The 18,801-nt window shown below is 37.7% G+C and overlaps 1 protein-coding gene across 2 annotated transcripts in view; it reads right to left on the reverse strand.

The window, feature by feature from the left end:
- Positions 1 to 18,801, reverse strand: part of PRDM5 (PR/SET domain 5) — a 131,922-nt gene that overhangs the window by 62,487 nt on the left and 50,634 nt on the right. For both annotated transcript variants that reach the window (XM_074950019.1, XM_074950018.1), the window contains exons 9-11: positions 15,210 to 15,294; positions 13,770 to 13,927; positions 6,978 to 7,071 (exon numbers count right to left, since the gene is read on the reverse strand). In XM_074950019.1, coding sequence (XP_074806120.1) covers positions 6,978 to 7,071; positions 13,770 to 13,927; positions 15,210 to 15,294 — 337 coding nt within the window. The remainder of the gene's footprint in view (positions 1 to 6,977; positions 7,072 to 13,769; positions 13,928 to 15,209; positions 15,295 to 18,801) is intronic.

The raw sequence follows: 18,801 nt of genomic DNA on the forward strand, positions 1-18,801 counted from the left end.
AATTTATCCTCAACACACCTTCATTAATCATGGAAGACACAGGAAAACTTTCCTAACCAACATACTCCTGCACCAAAGCAATAGAACATTGGTAGACAGTCATGGAGGAGATTTTCAAAAGCCCCTACAGGACTTAGGAGCACTACTATAACTGATTTTCAAATCGGACTTATGCACCTAAATCCCTTAGGTACATTTGAAAATCTCCTACTAAATATTTGCATTACAAAATCCACTGTGCATAGTATTTTTTTTTTTACAGTACACAAAGTATTACACCTCATTACTTTGATAAATCACAAACAATTTTCACTAGACTACTGTAAAGCAGGTCTGCAGGCTAGGAACTCTCTCTGAGCCAAATTTCTTCCACCTACTACTTATGCTCTAGAGCTATTAAAAAAAAAAAAGTCACTTCATACATACAAAATGGGGAAAGTATTTCCATTCTCTATTTTCAAGTCAATAGACGTTGGCTCTGTTGGATTGAGGGGAAGTCAACTTTAAAATTAAAAACAAACATACTAATCAGGATTTTCTGCCTTTAGCCCAGCAAAAGCTAGAGAATAAAAGTGAAAATGCATCTTACTTTCTTGTGACAGTGCACAGGGAGGGGAGTGTTTCTCACACAGCTAGAACCCAAACTGCACAGAGCTTTGCCATGCAAAATCTGTACCTATAATTGCATCCAAAAGCAAAAACAGGAAACCAATGGAGCACGGGTATAATATACCCAAAAATGTCTTTCCCCAAGATGTACTGATCTTGTTGAATGGCTTACATGGGACTCACGCCTCATGGGCTTTGCTCTCCCCATTGCTGTGCTCTCCTTCTGGTACAGATTATAAGGAGCATAGGCCTCATCTTGTTTTTTGGAGAGAAGCATTCCCCAACTTTCACTCCTACAAATTCTGCTGCTGGACACAGTAGCAAGAGCTTTTTAATTTTTTATTATTATTATTAGGTATTTACAAGTGTAGTTTTCTACTCTGGAAAGTTAGTATGTAAAAATCGTGTCTTCTTGCTCAGTGGATCTTCCTACGTATGTATGTATGTATGTAGAGTCCTACCTGCTTGCTTTAGCAACCAAAGTAAGTGTTCACTGACTTTAATTATCTTTGGCTCTGAGGAGCATAGCATGGATTATATTCCTTCTCATGTATTATCAACAGAATCGTTACTAAATTCTATAAATTACATTGGTGTAAATCTGTTGAAGTCAGAATGGTTGCACAAGTGTTAGTGACAGCATAATTTACAGGGTGAATAAAAATCAATGAGTTTTAAAAAAAATAAAAAAATTGGATGTTTTTTTATTTAAATAGGCTTTTTCCTCAAAAAGCATTTTATCAAAAAAATCCAATCTAAAGATAGTTTTCATTAAGATACATTATAGCTCAAAGATATCTCATCATGGAATAGGGATTATAAATTCTAATTCTATAGTATGAGACAATACAGTAATGTAATGTTTAAGAAAAGTTTTATAAATGAGATCCTATGGGGCCTCCAGGGGCTTCTATACAGATTATTTAGATTAATCTTTCTATCTACCCAATGAGACTCAGTGCTCAGTCTACAAGATACCATCAGAGATGCTTAGTTTTGCAGTTCTCAAACTGTGGATTTGTGTCTCCAGAGAGAACATGCTTGTTAATGGCAAAAATGTTTTTAAATAAAATAAATAAATAATATATAGAGGTGAGAAATAACAGACCTCAACCCTATTGTCCCTCTGCAAATTTGTGCACACAAAGTCAATCCCTTACCTCTCTCTAAAAGTGCAAAGTTTCAAAAAGTTCAATGAATAGAAGATTGTGGGGGATCTGGACAAGGAGGAGAAGTCTGGAGATAAATGTGAGAAGGGAGGGACAGGCAGTAAGAACAAAAATGAAACTGTTTGAGCAACATATTCCAGAAGTCTTGAGGTCTTTCTGAGTGTAGCCTTCATTGATTTGAGATCTGCCATACCATTCTCTCACTAGAAAGGAAAACCTATAAGGGCAGCAGGCCGTAAAAGAGACCCCGTTTTGGAATATTTTAATGACGTTCTTCTACCTGTGCGTAAGACAGGCACGTGTGCAAAATGCAAACAGTGCAACAAAGAAATGCAAGGCCTGGATGCCCAAATGAAACATCATGAGAAGTGTTCCTTCTCAGGAGGAAGCTGCGTTGAAGATGATGAAAGGAACAGGTCTGAACATGCAGGATCTTCAGGATGGTAAACTTTTTTATTTCATACTTGTTTCTTAAGGACTGCCTGTCTTCCTTCTGGACTATTCTTGAATTCTCATGTTTGACCAAAATATGTAGTTGTAACTCTACGGTACTATCATTTTAGATGCAGTTGTGATAAAAATAAATAGCTGAAACAGGCACATCTCCCTTTTACAATTTCACTTTTAAAGTAGTACTGAGTGTCAGTGAACGCAATGAGTAATACTAAATGAGCAGTACGGTAATAATAAGCATTGACTTATTTTGTTTAGGAGAATCCATCCTCAACATACAGGATTCTGAAGGCTATCCACCTTCAAGATCACCATAATTTTCCATAGTTTCAGAGTTATTTGCTAATGAGAGCGTTTCAGTCACATCATGTATGTCACATAGCCACAGTATATCACCTGTAGCAAAAAGAAAAAAAAATCTCCATCATCCAAGAACAACCTTGGATAACTTTCTGATAAGAACCAGCAGATTACAAAAAGAGGTAATTGATGAAAAAATTGCCCGGTTCATTTATGCAACAAACTCTCCTTTCTGTATGATTGAGAACCCACACTTCAATTAACATGGTTCAGTCATTAAGACCAGGATACAGTCCACCCAACAGAGCAGACATCACAGGCAAATTGCTGGATAAAGTGTACGAAAGAGAAATTGAGCAGTGTGCAAAAGGTCTAGAGGGTAAAATTGTTAACCTGAATCTTGATGGGTGGAGCAATGTCCACAATGATCCTATTGTATGTGGTTGTGTGACAACAGAATAAGGGAATGTTTTCCTTACAGAAACAATTGATACATCAGGAAATGCACACTCAGCAAAATACTTACAAGAAGTAGCAGTAAAAGCTATAACAAACTGTGAAAAAAATTCAAATGTCTAATACACAGCTTGGTCCATGTATCCAAGATGTAAGAAGAAATTATTTAGAAGAGAGTCACAAGCTAATAACATATGGTTGCTGTGCTCATTTGATGCACCTCCTAGCCAAAGACTTCAGTGTTCCAGAAATAAAGGCTAATGTTGTTTGAAAGTGCAAAATACTTCTGTAACAACCACTTTGCAGCAGCTGCTCTGAAAAAAAGTGGGAGGAACCAAGCTAACTCTCCTACAAGACATGCGATGGACTGCACTAGTGGACTGTTTTGAGCACGATATCAAGAACTGGCCTAATCTGATGAACAAAACTGTGAAAAAAATTGTTTGTGAATAAAATTGTTTGTGAAGAAAATCATGAAAAAATAGATGGCACTGTCACAGCCAAAGTTCTCAACATTGGGCTTAAGAGAAATGTTGAACACATGCTGAGTACCCTGAAGACTACTTCTGTAGCCTTGAACAAAATGCAGGGAAATAGCTTTTTTGTTACTGACGCTGTTGAAATTTGAAAGGAACTGAGTGAGATCTTAAAAAGAGAAATATGCAATGACAGAGTTAAATTACAAGCATTAAAAAAATGAATGGGACAAGCACGATCTCCAGCTCATTTTCTTGCAAATATTCTCAATACTCGGTACCAGGGTCAAACCTTAACTGCTGAAGAAGAGGAGCTGGCTATGACATGGACATCCAGCAATCATCCCTCCATAATGTCAACTATAATAAACTTCAGAGCTCAGGGTGAACCATTCAAGAAATATATGTTTGCTGATGATGTTTTAAAGAAAGTCACACCAGTGAACCGGTGGAAGTCACTTAAGCACTTGGATTCAGAGACTGTTGAAGTGATAATCTCTTTTTTAACAGCAGTAGCTTCTTCTGCCGGCGTAGAAAGAATATTTTCTTCCTTTGGACTAATTCATTCCAAATTGAGAAATCGTTTGGGACCTGAAAAAGCAGGAAAGCTTGTTTCTCTTTTCCAGATTATGAACAAACAGGAAAGTGAAGGTGAAGACAACTGAGTTAGCTGCAGAAGCCAATATTTTAAGTTTCTCATGTTGACCTGGCTGACATAGTCAACTTTTAATTTTTTTTTTTAAATATTTTATTTAACTGTTTTAGTTAAAAACAATTTTAACAAAAACAAACCTGATTTTAAAAAACTTGAATGTTTAACTAAATTCAAAAATTCATATGCTTGTTTTGTTAAAATATTATATGTTTGCTTTGAAGAAAAAAAATCCAGAGTACATAATGTTGTTTTTAGTTAAATAAAAGAATTTAAATGTCTGTCTGGTGATGTTCTCCTCCTAATACAGCATGGCAAGAAAAATCGTCCAAATATTAATGATTAACCTGTTGAATTGGAGATAGTTCACCTCCCAATGACTTCATGAATATCTGCTTCAATTACCTTTTGGTAAATGAAATAACCAAACAATCATACATTTTCTGATATAGCTGTAAAACCTAACCTGAAAAGTTTTCAAAATAAATCACTTAAAAAATGTATAGTGTGTATCTTCTAAAAATGAAACCTACATCTATTTGAGTTGTGAAGAAAATGTATTAAGGTTATAAGAACCAACAAGAATGCACTTTTATGTAGAAATCAATCTGATTTAAATCAAATCCACCCTGATAATTTAGCATGCAGGACCTAGTCATCTTGCAGGGATATGCAAGAATAGGGATGAACTCAGCTTTACTTTTAAATCCCAGATTGAATTTGCAGAGCTGGCAGTTGGGGAAAGGGGGAAGTCTTTTACCTCTAAATTAAACACATTTGATCTGGAATCCTGAAAGACCGAAAAAAAAAAAATCAAACTCCATGATACTATTTTTCATAGATCCACTTTTCAGAGTGGAATCGCACTTTCAGGCATTCTTTTATTAAATATATTTATTTTTGTGCTAATATAACATTATTTTAAAAGGTTTAAGTATGATCGATACCGCTGCCTGCAGAGCACCCCACTTTTAAAGTAACAACACTGTATATAATTTACATACTGATTTCAGATGGAATTTATGAGGGAGGTTAAGCCTGAATTCTGAGTTTTCCATGCTTTCCTGAATTTACTGCTCAGTGGTGAAGAAGTTTCCCACACAATTCCTTCCCGATGACACCACGTTGTCAAACTGGACTAGCATTAGTTGGATTTTGTTTTGTTTTATTCTTTCCTCGGAAGCAGCTCATATAGTTCAATGCTGGAAGAGGGACCACTGGTCTGCTCTAGTATGACAATGCCTATGATTCTCAGTTATTTTTGAGTTATTAAATAAATGGCAGGCTCATGATCATGACCATAGCTATAGTCAATCTCAGGATGAGGTCAGAAGGGGTGGAGTTTTAATGTTCTTTACCTGGAACACAAGCACTGCTCTTACAACAGCAGGGACCCTTGTTTTAACCACTATCTTGTATTTAAACTATTTCTTACTCAGTACAGGATAGTGATGACTTTCACTTTGCTAAGGGTCTGTCTGCACTTCTGTTATACGGAACTATACAGGAAGAGGGGAGGTTGTAACAACTGTAAAAAGTTTGCTTTATGCTTTTTTATATATTCTATATAGTTCGTGTTGGTCCTGAGGCCAGGAGTCGGAAAAAATTTTTAAAATAAAATTGGCATAAAAGTGTGTTTTATCCTCCCCCCTTTCCCCCCCCGAAGATGTTTAAAGCACAAAACAAAAAGAATTTTTGAGCTCTGGGAATCTGAAAGAACAAAAAAAGATATACTTTAAATAGAGATTCGCAAGAGCCTGTAACTCAATGTGCACTACTACTTTGGGATATTTTGGAGGTGAGGGGAGACAAAGCCTACTGAAGTCAATGGAAAACAATTATTTCAATGGGCTTTAGATCAGTCCCTAAATTAGCGTTTAAAAAAGGGGGTTCTATGCAGTGGAGTGTATATATACACATTGAATAAGGATTTTTAGCACTCTGGCTAAGGTTATCAGGAGACCAAGATTCTACAAACTTAAGTACTCACGGAAAAAATAGATCCGAGCAGCTTTGAAAGCCTTAAAAAAAAAAATTGTTCTAAGAATTTCTTTAATGCATATTCACTTAGCACAAAACACTGGTATATTAAATTGCAGTAAATAAAAGTTTTCCCCCCAAAATAGTGCTGTTTTCAAAGCTACAGTGATCTTAGTAAAATAATGAGAAATTTCCATATACTTTTATAAAGGTATTTTTAATTAACTCATTTAACAAAATATAAAAGAAATAAAGACTCTCACAAGTGACTAACTCCTGTCTTCTGCTGAAGAGGTAAAGAGGGCACCTCTACCCCAAAACCTCAAAGCAAGGCAAAGTCTCTTAATGATTGAGAAGACGAGATGCAGGTCCAAGAGGGCTAAAGGAGACACAGGGACTTGTCCAGTATGCTGGCATTTATGCTGCTGACAGAAAGATTTGGTTTGTGGCTAAGGGTCTGGACTGGGACTTCGGAGCTATAGCATGGGTTCTCAATTCTGACACAGACTTTGTATGTGACCTTGAGCAAGTCATTCAGTTCTCAGGGTTTCAGTTCCACATCTATAAATGGGCATAATATGACAACTTAATCTGGAACATGCAGGAGTCCTTTGTCAAAGGACTTCGGAACAACACTGGATTATCTGTAGCCTCCATGTTGTGCAGCAAGAGGAGTCAAGGATAAACTTTCAGACTTTACTGAATTTCCTGGCTCTTGCGGGTTGAATTTTTATAATAATAATTGAACACAATTTTAGTGTATTTGGGAGCAAGACAGAACGAGAATGTACTTTAATTTTGTACTGTGTAACAGTGCATTTCCTCCCACAAGTCAGTGATGTGACCTGATGAAGCCCTTTGCCTCTCTGAATTAACACTTACTGTTATGTATTAGTAGGTGTCTCTGCAGAGAGAATGGGGTGCGGAACAAAGCCTTGCATTCCTCACACTGGAATGGTCTCTCTTCAGAGTGGGTCTGCAGACGAAAGAGAATGAGTCAGGGGGAAGGATCAGGGAAATCAATTAGGTGTTATTACAATAATTGTAGCTGGCAGGCTGAGTTCAGAAGGGACATCATGGCAGTTCCGCATACTAGGTGACAAAGGATTCAAATAACCATCATGCTTCATTTAAGTGGAACTTTGCAAGACAACTTAGCAACTATTAAATAGGTGTACATCACAAATCCTTGGAATTCTGTTACGTAAAAGGTGTGTGTGTGTGTGTGTGTGTGTGTGTGTGTGTCTGTGTCAGTCTGTACACATACAGAGAATATCTATATTTTGAAAGAAAGCTACAAGCTAGAATTTGACGTTTCACCAAATAATACATATCATCATCAAAATTAAGTGCACCCTCAAAAGCACATTTTCTCAGTTAATTACAGTCTACTCGTAGCTCACTGCTGATCTGCCTATTCTCAAGACACCAATTTAAAATTTAGCAAAATAAAATCTCTCAAATCTAGAACCTATCCCCTTGTCTCAGCTTCATTTGCTAATTTGAAACAGAAGACAGAAGTATTGTACTGAGAGCCTTGCTTACCTCAGTAAAAATTCACCATAGCTGAAATAGCCTCCTCAAAGTCATAAACAAGACAGAAAGCTAAGCTTGGCTGAATCTTGTAAACAAACTTCACAGCTGCTGATGCTGATCTCTGGAGCTTGTGAAAGAATCAGCTTTTATCCTACATCTGTAAATTTCTAATCACTTCCTCTGGTTTTTTATTGTAATGAAGTACTATCCCACTATTGCCAGTAAATGAAGCTGTACAATATGCTCTCTAACCAAATTGCCTATAATTTTCTGATAAAGGGAAGTTTTAAAGAACCCGCTTCTAAATACTGCATTTAGCTCACAAGGATCTTAATTGAAAGCTATTGTGCCCCAAGGGAAAGGGGAGTGACTGGAAGTGTTTTATCACACACACGGATTATGGTTTATAAAATTATGTTCATTAAACAGTAAATTTCATAGCCTGAGGGTAAACATGAATATGGTACATAAATGCACGCTCTATATTCTCCTCGTGGCAGGGAAATCCCTAATGTCATAGGACATTTATAGCTACTCCACAAACAGGGTGGGAGAGTGGTGGAAAGAGGGGCAGTGAAATTATTTACATGCAGCCTGTAGCCCTTTTGGGTCACATACTCACATTCATTTTTAACCCAAATGTCCTTTCTCATGGCTAGCAATACCAAGATGTTACAGTATACTAATAGCCATCTGTAGTGGATTGCAAAAACCACAGCCAGAACAATGATCAGATAAATAAATCAGCACAGGACTCTTTCATTCATAGATACTTATTCTTTCAAACATTCCTTTGTTTGTTATTAAAGAACAAAGCCTTGCTACTTTACACCTATTTATTGGTGTATGTCCACAAGAGGGGGGGGGGACCTTTAAGAAGGTGCCTTGAGACTGCATGGCTCAGACAGTGCAATGACTGAAAATGGGATACAGAGGCTTTCACCTCAGTCTGTAGCTCAAATCCAGCCTAAGTCACATATAGCAGAAGGCCACTGAATGACCCTCAAATGGCTATGTAAAATAAATTGATCATTTCAGTCTGGTTCTTAGTGGTTCACATCATAATTAGCATTAGTTGATATCCTTAGTGACATTCTCAGCAGCGAGGCCAAGGATTGACTGGGCGTGAAGAGACTGAACTACCTTCTCACCTCAATAGGTGGTTCCTCCAGAACAGGGTTGAGACATATTGATGAGACACTGTGGGGAAGCTTGCAGTGCTGCTGTCTGTGCTGTACCTGTTCTGTGGATAAATAGAAGGGTTCAGTCTCCAGGGCTGTCAATCTGGCACTTTTCACGAGCGCAAAAGTCACTTCCTTTTATTCAAAACACCCTACTCTAGAATGCTTTTCTATTTGTTAGTTCTATGGGTGCAGGACCCATCCATTGTCACTTAAAAGCCCTTCGCAGCTTCTCTCAGATATGGCCTTTTAGCTACAATATAGGAGTCCAACTGTATTTCTAAAGCTCATAATTGAGACAAAAACCTAAATGTGTAATACATGCGAAAGTGCACCTTGAGATGAATGCATCATTGTCATCATTGCACACTTCTCACAATCACATGTTCACTTGCTCACACCATGCGTTCTTTGGGTTTGCTAGAAATGCACATGGGTTCTAGAGTAGGAGCCTCCTAATTGGAAAACTGGCCTAGTATTTTTGATATGCTCACATGAAATTTGAAGGTTCAACTAATAACGCTTTAGCTGCAGTTACAAAATTACATCTAACTGTATAATAAATATACAAAATATTGTATAATAGTACACACACACACACACACACACACACACACACAGAGTATATTGTATACACCAACTTTTGTATTTTAAAAGATACGATTAATATACATGCAGTAGCAAAAACACTGAGCAGGATTTAATCATACAAGTGTAGACTATCATATATCCAATCCCCCCGCCACACACACACCCAGGTGATGCCCCTAATTTGAATGTAATAGAACAGATTGCAGCTGCTTTCATATGCAGCTGACCTCCACTGGGAGCAAGCTGAAGCAGCAAGCACCAAGGCCTGTATTTTCTGCAGTCAAAAGGAGGGTGCCCATTATCCTTATAGAACTCCTTGGGCTGCATTTACCAGTTTAGGCTCTGATTCAGCAAGGTACTTAAGCAACTGCCTAATACTAACAATGTGAGTAGTCTCATTGACTTCAGTAGGACTATTCACACGCCTAACTAAAAGCTAAATATCTAGCAGTTTTCATCCATAGACCTCACAGTGCTTCACAGTTGTTAACATACTTATCCTCAAAATACCCTTGCAAGGTAGGAAAGTATTATCATCCTCATTTTTAGAGATGGAAAACTGAAGCACAATCAGACTGAGTGACTTGCACAAAAGGTCGGTGGCAAAGCACGACACTGAGCATGGGTCTTCCAAGTCCTAGGCTAGAACCCGATCCACAGGCTTGAGTACACTGCTGAATCAGGGCCTTGGAAAAGTATCTAATCCACTCAGTTGTTATCCAAAGCTCTTTTCTACAAAGTCCGTGGTTGAAAATTTGGATACAGGACTGAACCCAGGTTTTTGGAAAGCGTATCAACACAGAAAAGGTCTATCTACACTGGGAATATTTGTAAGCATTTTACTGCATTAGTGCAGCTCACACAGTAATGTAAATAGAGGAAGGTGCAACACAGGCAGAGATGCTTGAAAATAATTTTCCTCATTTGAATTTTATCCTTATTAGGAAACGACTGCTTATACATTCCAGTGTTTTGCATGGCATGGAAATGCATATACTATAGACTTGATTCATTCAGAATCTGGGCCGGCACAGGGCACCTTGTGTTGGAAAGTCTGCACAGAGGGAGGATGTGGCACCCAAGACACCCACAACTCTTATTCCGACAGGGGGGTTGCAGCTAGCCACTGGCATCTGTTCTGGAGGATGATGAGACCAAGGCAGCTGGGAAGGGGCTGCTATGCAACATTCCCTAGGAAGCTTTAACTAGCATGGGTCTTGTAGAATTCTATTCTCAACCCCAACATACAGCTGCTTATTCTAGTAGAACCCACATGGTAGTGCCATCGGTACAGCTGTCTATCTTTTCTTGAGTGAATACCCCTTGATTAGCTCTAGGCCCTTCTGCATCTTGTGTCTGCTGAGTTCGTCAAGGATCTCAACATTCTCTTCCCTGACAACATCTGCAACATGTAGTCAACAGGCAATGAAAGGGTGGGGGAAACAAAGCCAGATACTTCTGCGTACAAAAATAATTTGTACTATATGCCCACTTTCATCAGGTCTGATCTTCCATCATGAAAGGTAACAGGGTTTCTCTCCAGCACAATTCCAACACTGCTCTCCTCTTCCACAGAAAGGAACTGTGCATATCAAGTGCCTATTTAATTCTGTAGACTGGGCTTTTCAGAGGAGCCTAAGGATACATCTATACTGCAAAAAACAACCCCATCCCTGTCTTCCCCCAACCCCACAACAAAAAGAAACAACATAGCAGCAGGTCTCATAGCCCTGGGTCAACTGACTCAGACTCACAGGGCTTGAATCACAGAGCTAAATAGCAGTGTAGACATTTGAGCTCGGAATTGAGTCCGGACTCCAAAACCCTCCCCCTTCATTGGGTTTCAGAGTCCGGGATCCAGCCCAAGCCCGAATGTCAACATTGCTATTTTTAGCTCCCAGCGCAAGCCCGGGGCAGTTGACCAGGCTCTGAGATTCATTACCATGCAGTGGTTTTTTGTTTTTTTTTGCTGTGTAGACTTATCCCAAGTGAGTTAACTCCCATCTCCCACTGAAATTCCATGAGAGCTGGGCACCTAATTCTCTTCAGCTTCTTTGAAAAGCCCAGTCTTAACCTGCACAGTGGGCAGCACTCCCCAGAACCTGAGCCATGTTTAAAAGTACTACTTTATTCTGACACTTCCACACAACACCAACTTAGGTATCCTCTAAACATTAATCAAACAAACAAACAATCCAAATGATACATATAAAATTCAAAGAGGGGAAAACACTTCCATCCTGTTTCTTATTATAAATGAAAGTCTGTCATATAATGCTAGATGCAGTGAAAAAGCCAAAAAGGTTTTTCAAATCTGACAATATGTTTTCCATTACATACTGTTTATTTGTCTGTTTTTTAACCATAGCACACACCATTCCTACTGCACATTTATAACCAAGCTGCTTCAGTACAGTAAAAGTATTCTGAAACTGGAAAAGCGCTGTCAGCCGATTTGGGTGCAAACATTTACTTTCACCCAAAGAAAATAAAACAGATACAGTATTCCCATAGGATTACACACACACACACACACACACACCCCCCCAATCAGGAGGATGTAGACTTAAACAAACAAAACCACAAACTTGATAAAAAAGCATAAATGAAATATGTGATGGAGTAGGATGGTATGAAGTTTTAAATTTCCATCTCATTGGGATAACTACATTGTCAACAAGTCACTGAGCCCTCTACCTCTTGTGAATAGTGCAGTCCTCTTAAATCATGGCCATACAAATAGACTAGCACCCCTTCTATCATATAGTTTGTGTCACGCTGTTTGTTCAACGTACACAGGGATTTATTGTGTTTTAAAGAAAGTAAGTTGCTTGGACTTGAAGAGGTTGACAGGACTTGTCGCTGTTGTGTCATTAAATGCACAGATCTTTTTTTTTTTGTTTGTTTCTCTGTGCATTGTCTTTATCTAACGGGACTAAGACAGTCTCTGCATTACTAGCATACAGACTCAAGAAATAAGTATTATTGTAAAGTGTGGGAATAATTATGACAAAAACTAAACAAGATATTTACCAGATGATCAACTATAAAGTTTGCACATTTCTCTCAGTTAGCAGAATCTGTAATCTTCAGCAAATATATGATCCGATCCTGCAAGGTTTACTCAAAGAATCTTTACATGAGCAAAGTCACTGACTTTAAGTAAGGGTTGCAGTATGGGGCCAAAAGGATATGGTAGTTCATTCATTATTCTTGCTTGATTCTGAAGTTCTTATTCAGGCAAAACTCTCTATTGGACATCAGATCAAGGTTATCATAACAAAATGTGTAGATTTTCTTAGTTTTTAGATACAGAAGTAGCTGGCCAGATTAAGTATTTCAGGAATTTTCATAAAACTGTATCCACTTGGTAAGGTCTTGTTTTTTGATTGTTGTTTTTTTTAAAATGAAGTTACACATGCAAGTTATGATCATAATATACATGGCAGCTAGCTTTATCTTTCAGCATGCTTGTGCATACGTTCTGTTTTGGAGGGGGTGGGGGGGGAGTCATCACTGTTTCATCCTGTAAGAGACATTATTATTACTTTCATATGATTTATGACTGAAAGTACAAGAGATGGTGCAAAGATCCTGTGCCAAATTCCCAGATGGCATATAACATGAGCCACACTGTGAAAACCTTATAAGTATAGGTATATCAGTTTCATCAAAGTGGAGGGGGGAAGCAAGGAGTTCCAAAGACTGGGCAGGAAATCAGCCAGATAATTTCTTTTTTTACAGTCTTGTAATTCTGAAGCAGCAGTCATGGGTAGCCTTGCCATTGAAAATGTAATGTAGGGTTAAAAGTAATGACAGGCATTACAGAAATTAGGACAGGCAGATTTGAGTTTAAATCAACAGAAATAGAGCATCCTTTCATGTGTACATTCTTAGGGTAGTGTTTCTTCTGATGTTTCAGTAATGTATTATTTAACACTACCAAATGCAAATAATATATTGTTTGAAAGTATCTCCTGATAAGTACGATTAGGAATGACTGCAACAGCATTATTGCTCATTTTGTTCAAATATGATCATTCTTTTTTAAGCCAAAAACTAGAGACCTTTTAGATCAGATAAATATTTGACTTGATAACATATAAAAACAAACCAGAAGACTCAAAATAGGGATTTATTCAGTGCATTTAGCAGAAGAATCATTTCTGTGTGTTTGTATTTTACTGGAATTCATTTAGTATCTTGAGATCTTGGTTATAACAAAGAACACTAGAAAATACATTTTCCAATACTTTAATCTCATGTTTATAAGCATGCCAGAGCTTAATGATCAACCATTTAAAAGAAAAATAGCTGCATATCTGAGGCTGGCAGACCTGTAAACAACAACAGCAGAGTGCTTTACCTTCTTGTGATTCTTGTAAACATTTCTGTGGGCAAATCCCTTTCCACAAAGCTTGCATTTATAAGGTTTATCTTCACTGTGTATTATTTTGTGTGCAGTCACTTGATCAAGTCGTTTGAAGGACTTATTGCAAACCTCGCAGGTGTAGGGGCGTTTTTCTGCAGAAAATGAGTGGGGGACATTTAATCTCCTGTTTATACAGGGGGAGAAGATGAAAGGCAGAGACAGTCATCTCCTCAGAGAGATTTTTGCAATTAAGTCAACCCAATTAAGATTAAACCAATTAGAAAGACATCTAATGCCCTTTATGTTAGACAGTTAAGTCACTTCATAAAAGATGAGCTACGGTGTATCTCAAGAAATTGGCACATTCTTTGCAATAATCATTGCTAACACTAAATTCTGATTAATTAGCTTAAATCAAAAGAGAATGACTTCAAAGAGGAAAAGCCTGTTTCCAGATTACAAATGTGAAAGAGGGCATGACAGTTTAAATGTTTTAAAAGTTAATTAACAATATACATATCATATTAGTTTCGAAAACCAAAAGTTGCTATGCAAAAGCCTTTCTGCTTGAACTGGTGACTCAAACCCAAGCCCTGTAGTCTCATCCAAAAGCGTCAAAAATAAGCTAAAAGCCTCTGGATAAAGCTTATTTTAAAATAAATGTGATTGCAGTATGTTGAAACCAAGAAAGCAGGTATGTTAAAAGGCTCCGCTGTTACAAAATCCTGTATGTTTAAACTTTAATGTATTTGACAGAACTAAGTTCGTGCCTCCATTATGTTGGCTGATGTTTCTAATTACTGGATGAAAGATCTAGAAATGCCAGGTTCCAATGATCAAAAACGCTGGCAGTGTCAATTCATATAATGCTGCCAGACGTGCAGACACAAGATGCTGCCAGTCACGGTGACCTGCTCCACCAGCCACCAGGCAGGCTGATATGTTAATGTGTGGTCTACTGCATGGTGTGGATTATAAACTGCTTTATTCTGACTAGGAGCTCTGTGCTCAAAATGCGAGTCCATTAGAGAATCTGAACGTCTCTCCTTTTATCACAGCCCTGCCTAGGTCATATCCCAGTTCTGCACCCCTTCTATTCAACCACTAGACACCTAAACCCCTACAGAAAGCAAACAGCAATGTTATTAGTTCCCCAATCCCCATAGCATTGCACTCTCCCATCCCAGCTAGCCTGAAGGAGAAGCTTGAAGAAGCTGCCAGGAGCAGGAGGTTGCACCATTAAATTTGGACCTTCCACTGGTGCAAAGAGTTAGCTGGCACCAGATTTACTTTAACTAGCTCCCAAACACTGCAGAATCCATCAGAACATCTATTTAAAAAAATAACATACGGCGATATACCTCAAGGACCATTTCTGGTATACAAGAAAAACCACAGGGTTTTTTTTTTTTTTTTTTTTTTTTTTTTTTTTACCTGAGTGAGTTATCATATGGCGTTTTAGCTGGTTAGCTGAAATAAATTTCTTGTCACATTCCTGACACTCAAAGATCTCATGAACCTGCAAAATGAGTGTTTAATGATAATTAAATATGCGTCTCAAACAAGATCACACATCTTAGATATACAGAACATCTCTAACAGACTGTAATTATTTCTTAGCTTGTAGCTATGTTAATACTCATGGATATATTGTGATTTCTTCCTTAATTATCCCATGCTGAACAACAGTGTCTCTCAAAAATCAAATCTTCATACTTCTGAACAAACATTTATCACTAAGACAACACACAGGAACAAAGATTATGTAAATATGTAATATCACATTCATTTTAAATCTCATCAATATGGAAACATGAAGCAAAAAATAAATAAATGTAGAATACCTTGCAAAAATATTTTCAGTTCATTTATTTCCAGTAAGCACGGGCTTATAATTAACAAAAAGGGCTTGAAAGTTTGTCTCTCTCACCAACAGAAGTTGGTCAAATAAGAAATATTACCTCAACAACAAAATAACACACATCTAATAATTTTCAGAAAGCATAATAAATATGAAATGCTATTGGAGTCCACTGTAAATAAAAACATATTTCAACATTATCAAGAATATCAGATTACTAACATCTTCATTGATTAACAAAATAAAAACAATATAGATAAGGATAAAATGACTTAATCCCCAATTAAAGAGCTAGCCTTCAACTATTGGATCATAAGATCCAGATATCAAACACTAGCCTTCTTCTCCCTAAACTACATTAATAAATGCAAATGCATTCCATACTATGCACACAGCCCCGGAGGTCAAAACTTTCTAGAGAGTTCTAGCAAAGATATCAAATGTTCTCGTGCACCCAACAGGATGGATCTGTCCAAGCAATCATCTAGGGCCTGGACTTGATGCTGCACTAATGACTGAATTTTGAAGCAAATTAAATATTTTAAATTGTCTCAAGACCAGTTCTAATACTCCACAAGGCATCCATGCCCTTCCATTTACGTACTATTCAATGTAAACAGGACAAAAGTCTTATTTCGCCAAAAAACCCTTATCCAAAATTAGGTTATGCCCCTCAGTGGACATCATTTGTACTGAAAAATTCCCTGTTTATCCAGATAAATTCCATATTCCCTTCTCCCTATTGATTCATATGGTTTTACTATATTTTTTTCAGCTTCATTGGTTTTTCTTTTTCTGGGGTTGAAGTTCAGATCTGTATAATTCCACAGACCTGCCACCTCACAATATAGTAATTCCTCCCCAAATATTTCAGACACCTTATTTCAGGAGATGAGTGTTTTTCTTTAGTGTAGACTACTATTTAATGTATCAGAGTCCAGATTTCTCTCTAATTCCATGTAACTGTCTGATTTCAATTTATGAACTTCTATTACACACAATTTGCTTTTCTCCTAAAAAAGGAAATGGCGGTCTTAGTGGGTAATTAAACAGAGGGAAATATTTCTACACATAGGGAAAAAAAAGCCTTTTTTGCCTCTCCCTATATCAAGAATGACTTCACTCAGAAACAGTTTAATTATTTGGTTGCACACACAGCCCTACGGTGGTAGATCAAGAGGGATTAAAAAGTCAGACACATTTTTAGAATTGTGATTATCTGACCAAGGTCTATGCACCCTCAACAAATCATATTTCCTCATTTTAAAAAGTGATACTATCAGAAATCTTCATTTGGCCTATTAAAAAGGACAAAAGTTCTTTGAATAACTTTGCAGAGGTGAATCTGAGGTGTATTAACTTTGCAGGGTATAGTTTTAAAAAGGCTAGGCTTCTGTTAAACTTACTCACATTACTTCACTCCTGTTCCACTGGGATCAGTGAGACCACATGTGGAGGAAGGGTATTACTTACTGTGAGTTAGGGGGTAAATAACCAACATGGATTTTCCTTTTTAAAGACAAGTATTATATTTGCCTTTCTCCAGTCCTCTGGGACCTCACCCATCCTCCATGAGTTCTTCAGGATAATGGCTAAAGGTTCTGAGATTGTTTCGGCTAGTTCCTTAAGTACCCTCAGATGAATTTCATCAGGCCCTGCTAACCTGTTTACAAATAACTTATCTAAATATTCTTTAACCTGTTCTTTCCTTATTCTGACTTGTGTTCCTTCCCTCTTGCTGTTAATATTAATTATGTTAAGTATTTGGTCACCATTAACTTTTTTAGAGAAGACTGAAGCAAAATAGGCATTAAACATCTCAGTCTTCGTGATGTCATCTGTTATTAACTCTCCTTCCCCACTAACTAATTGACCTATACTTTCCTTCATCTTTCTCTTGCTCCTAATGTATTTATACAACCTCATCTTATTGCCTTTTGTGTCTCTTGAGAGTTCCCTTGTACTTTAGCCTCTCATTTTATCCCTACATGTTTGCGCTATTCCTTCACATTGGGATAGTTTGCTGTTGTGCCCTTAATATTGTCTCTTTGAGAAACTGCCAGTTCTCCTGAACTTCTTTTTTCCTTAGATTTTCTTCCCATAGGACCTTATCTTGTTAAAGTCTCTTTTTTCAAGTCCATTGTGCTTCTTCTGCAGCTCTCACTCCTTCCTTTACTTCAAATCATGAAACCTATCATGTCATGATCACTTTCACCTAAATTACTTTCTATATTCACAACCAATTCCTCCCTTTTAGTCAGAATCAAGTCTAAAATGGCTGTCTTCCCGATTACTTCCTCCACCTTCTGAAACAAGAAGCTGTCCCCAATACATTTCAAGAACTTATTATATACTTTGTGTTTTGGCGTATTAATTTAACTACCCAGACATCTATTGGAAAAGTCCCCCATAACTACCAGGTCTTGCATTTTGGATATTTCTGTCATTTGTTCTAGAAATGATTCATCTACCTCCTCCTGCTGATCTGGTAGTCTATAGGGGACCCCTGCCGTCACATGGCCCTGCTTTTTTCCCTTTTTATCCTTACCCAGAGACTTTCAATGGTCTGCCTCTCGCCTCCTTCTGGTGTATATATTCTTGATGTATAATGCAACTCCTCCCCCTTTTTGTTCCCCCATCTCTCCTTCCTGAACAAGCTATACACCTCTTTACCAATACTCCAGTCATGAGATTTATCCCACCCAGTCTCAGTGATGCCAATTAAGTCATAATTTATCTTATGGACTAATACTTCCAGTTCTTCCTCTTTCTTCCCTATATGCCTTGCATTTGTGCACATACATCTAAGATGCTGGGCAAATTACCCTACTGTTTTCTGTCTTGTTGTTCCTATTGCCCTATTGTAATTTTCCATGTTTGACAAGCTTGATGGTGGATCAGCGATAAATAGACATTCAATCAATCTGCCATTAGTGCCACAGGCAAAGCTTGTCAACGGATCCTTTGGCTGGCAGGATCTGCAGGAATTTATAACAACTGAGACAAAATAATGATCTTATCTATAAGCCCAACAATGATATGCCTACAAAAGTGGGACGTTCCTGATTTGCAGCATCACATGGCTACCTTAGGTTTCAGAGTAACAGCCGTGTTAGTCTGTATCCGCAAAAAGAAAAGGAGTACTTGTGGCACCTTAGAGACTAA

The sequence above is a fragment of the Natator depressus genome, chromosome 4 (assembly GCF_965152275.1).
Source record: "Natator depressus isolate rNatDep1 chromosome 4, rNatDep2.hap1, whole genome shotgun sequence".
Taxonomy (NCBI): Eukaryota; Metazoa; Chordata; order Testudines; family Cheloniidae; genus Natator; species Natator depressus.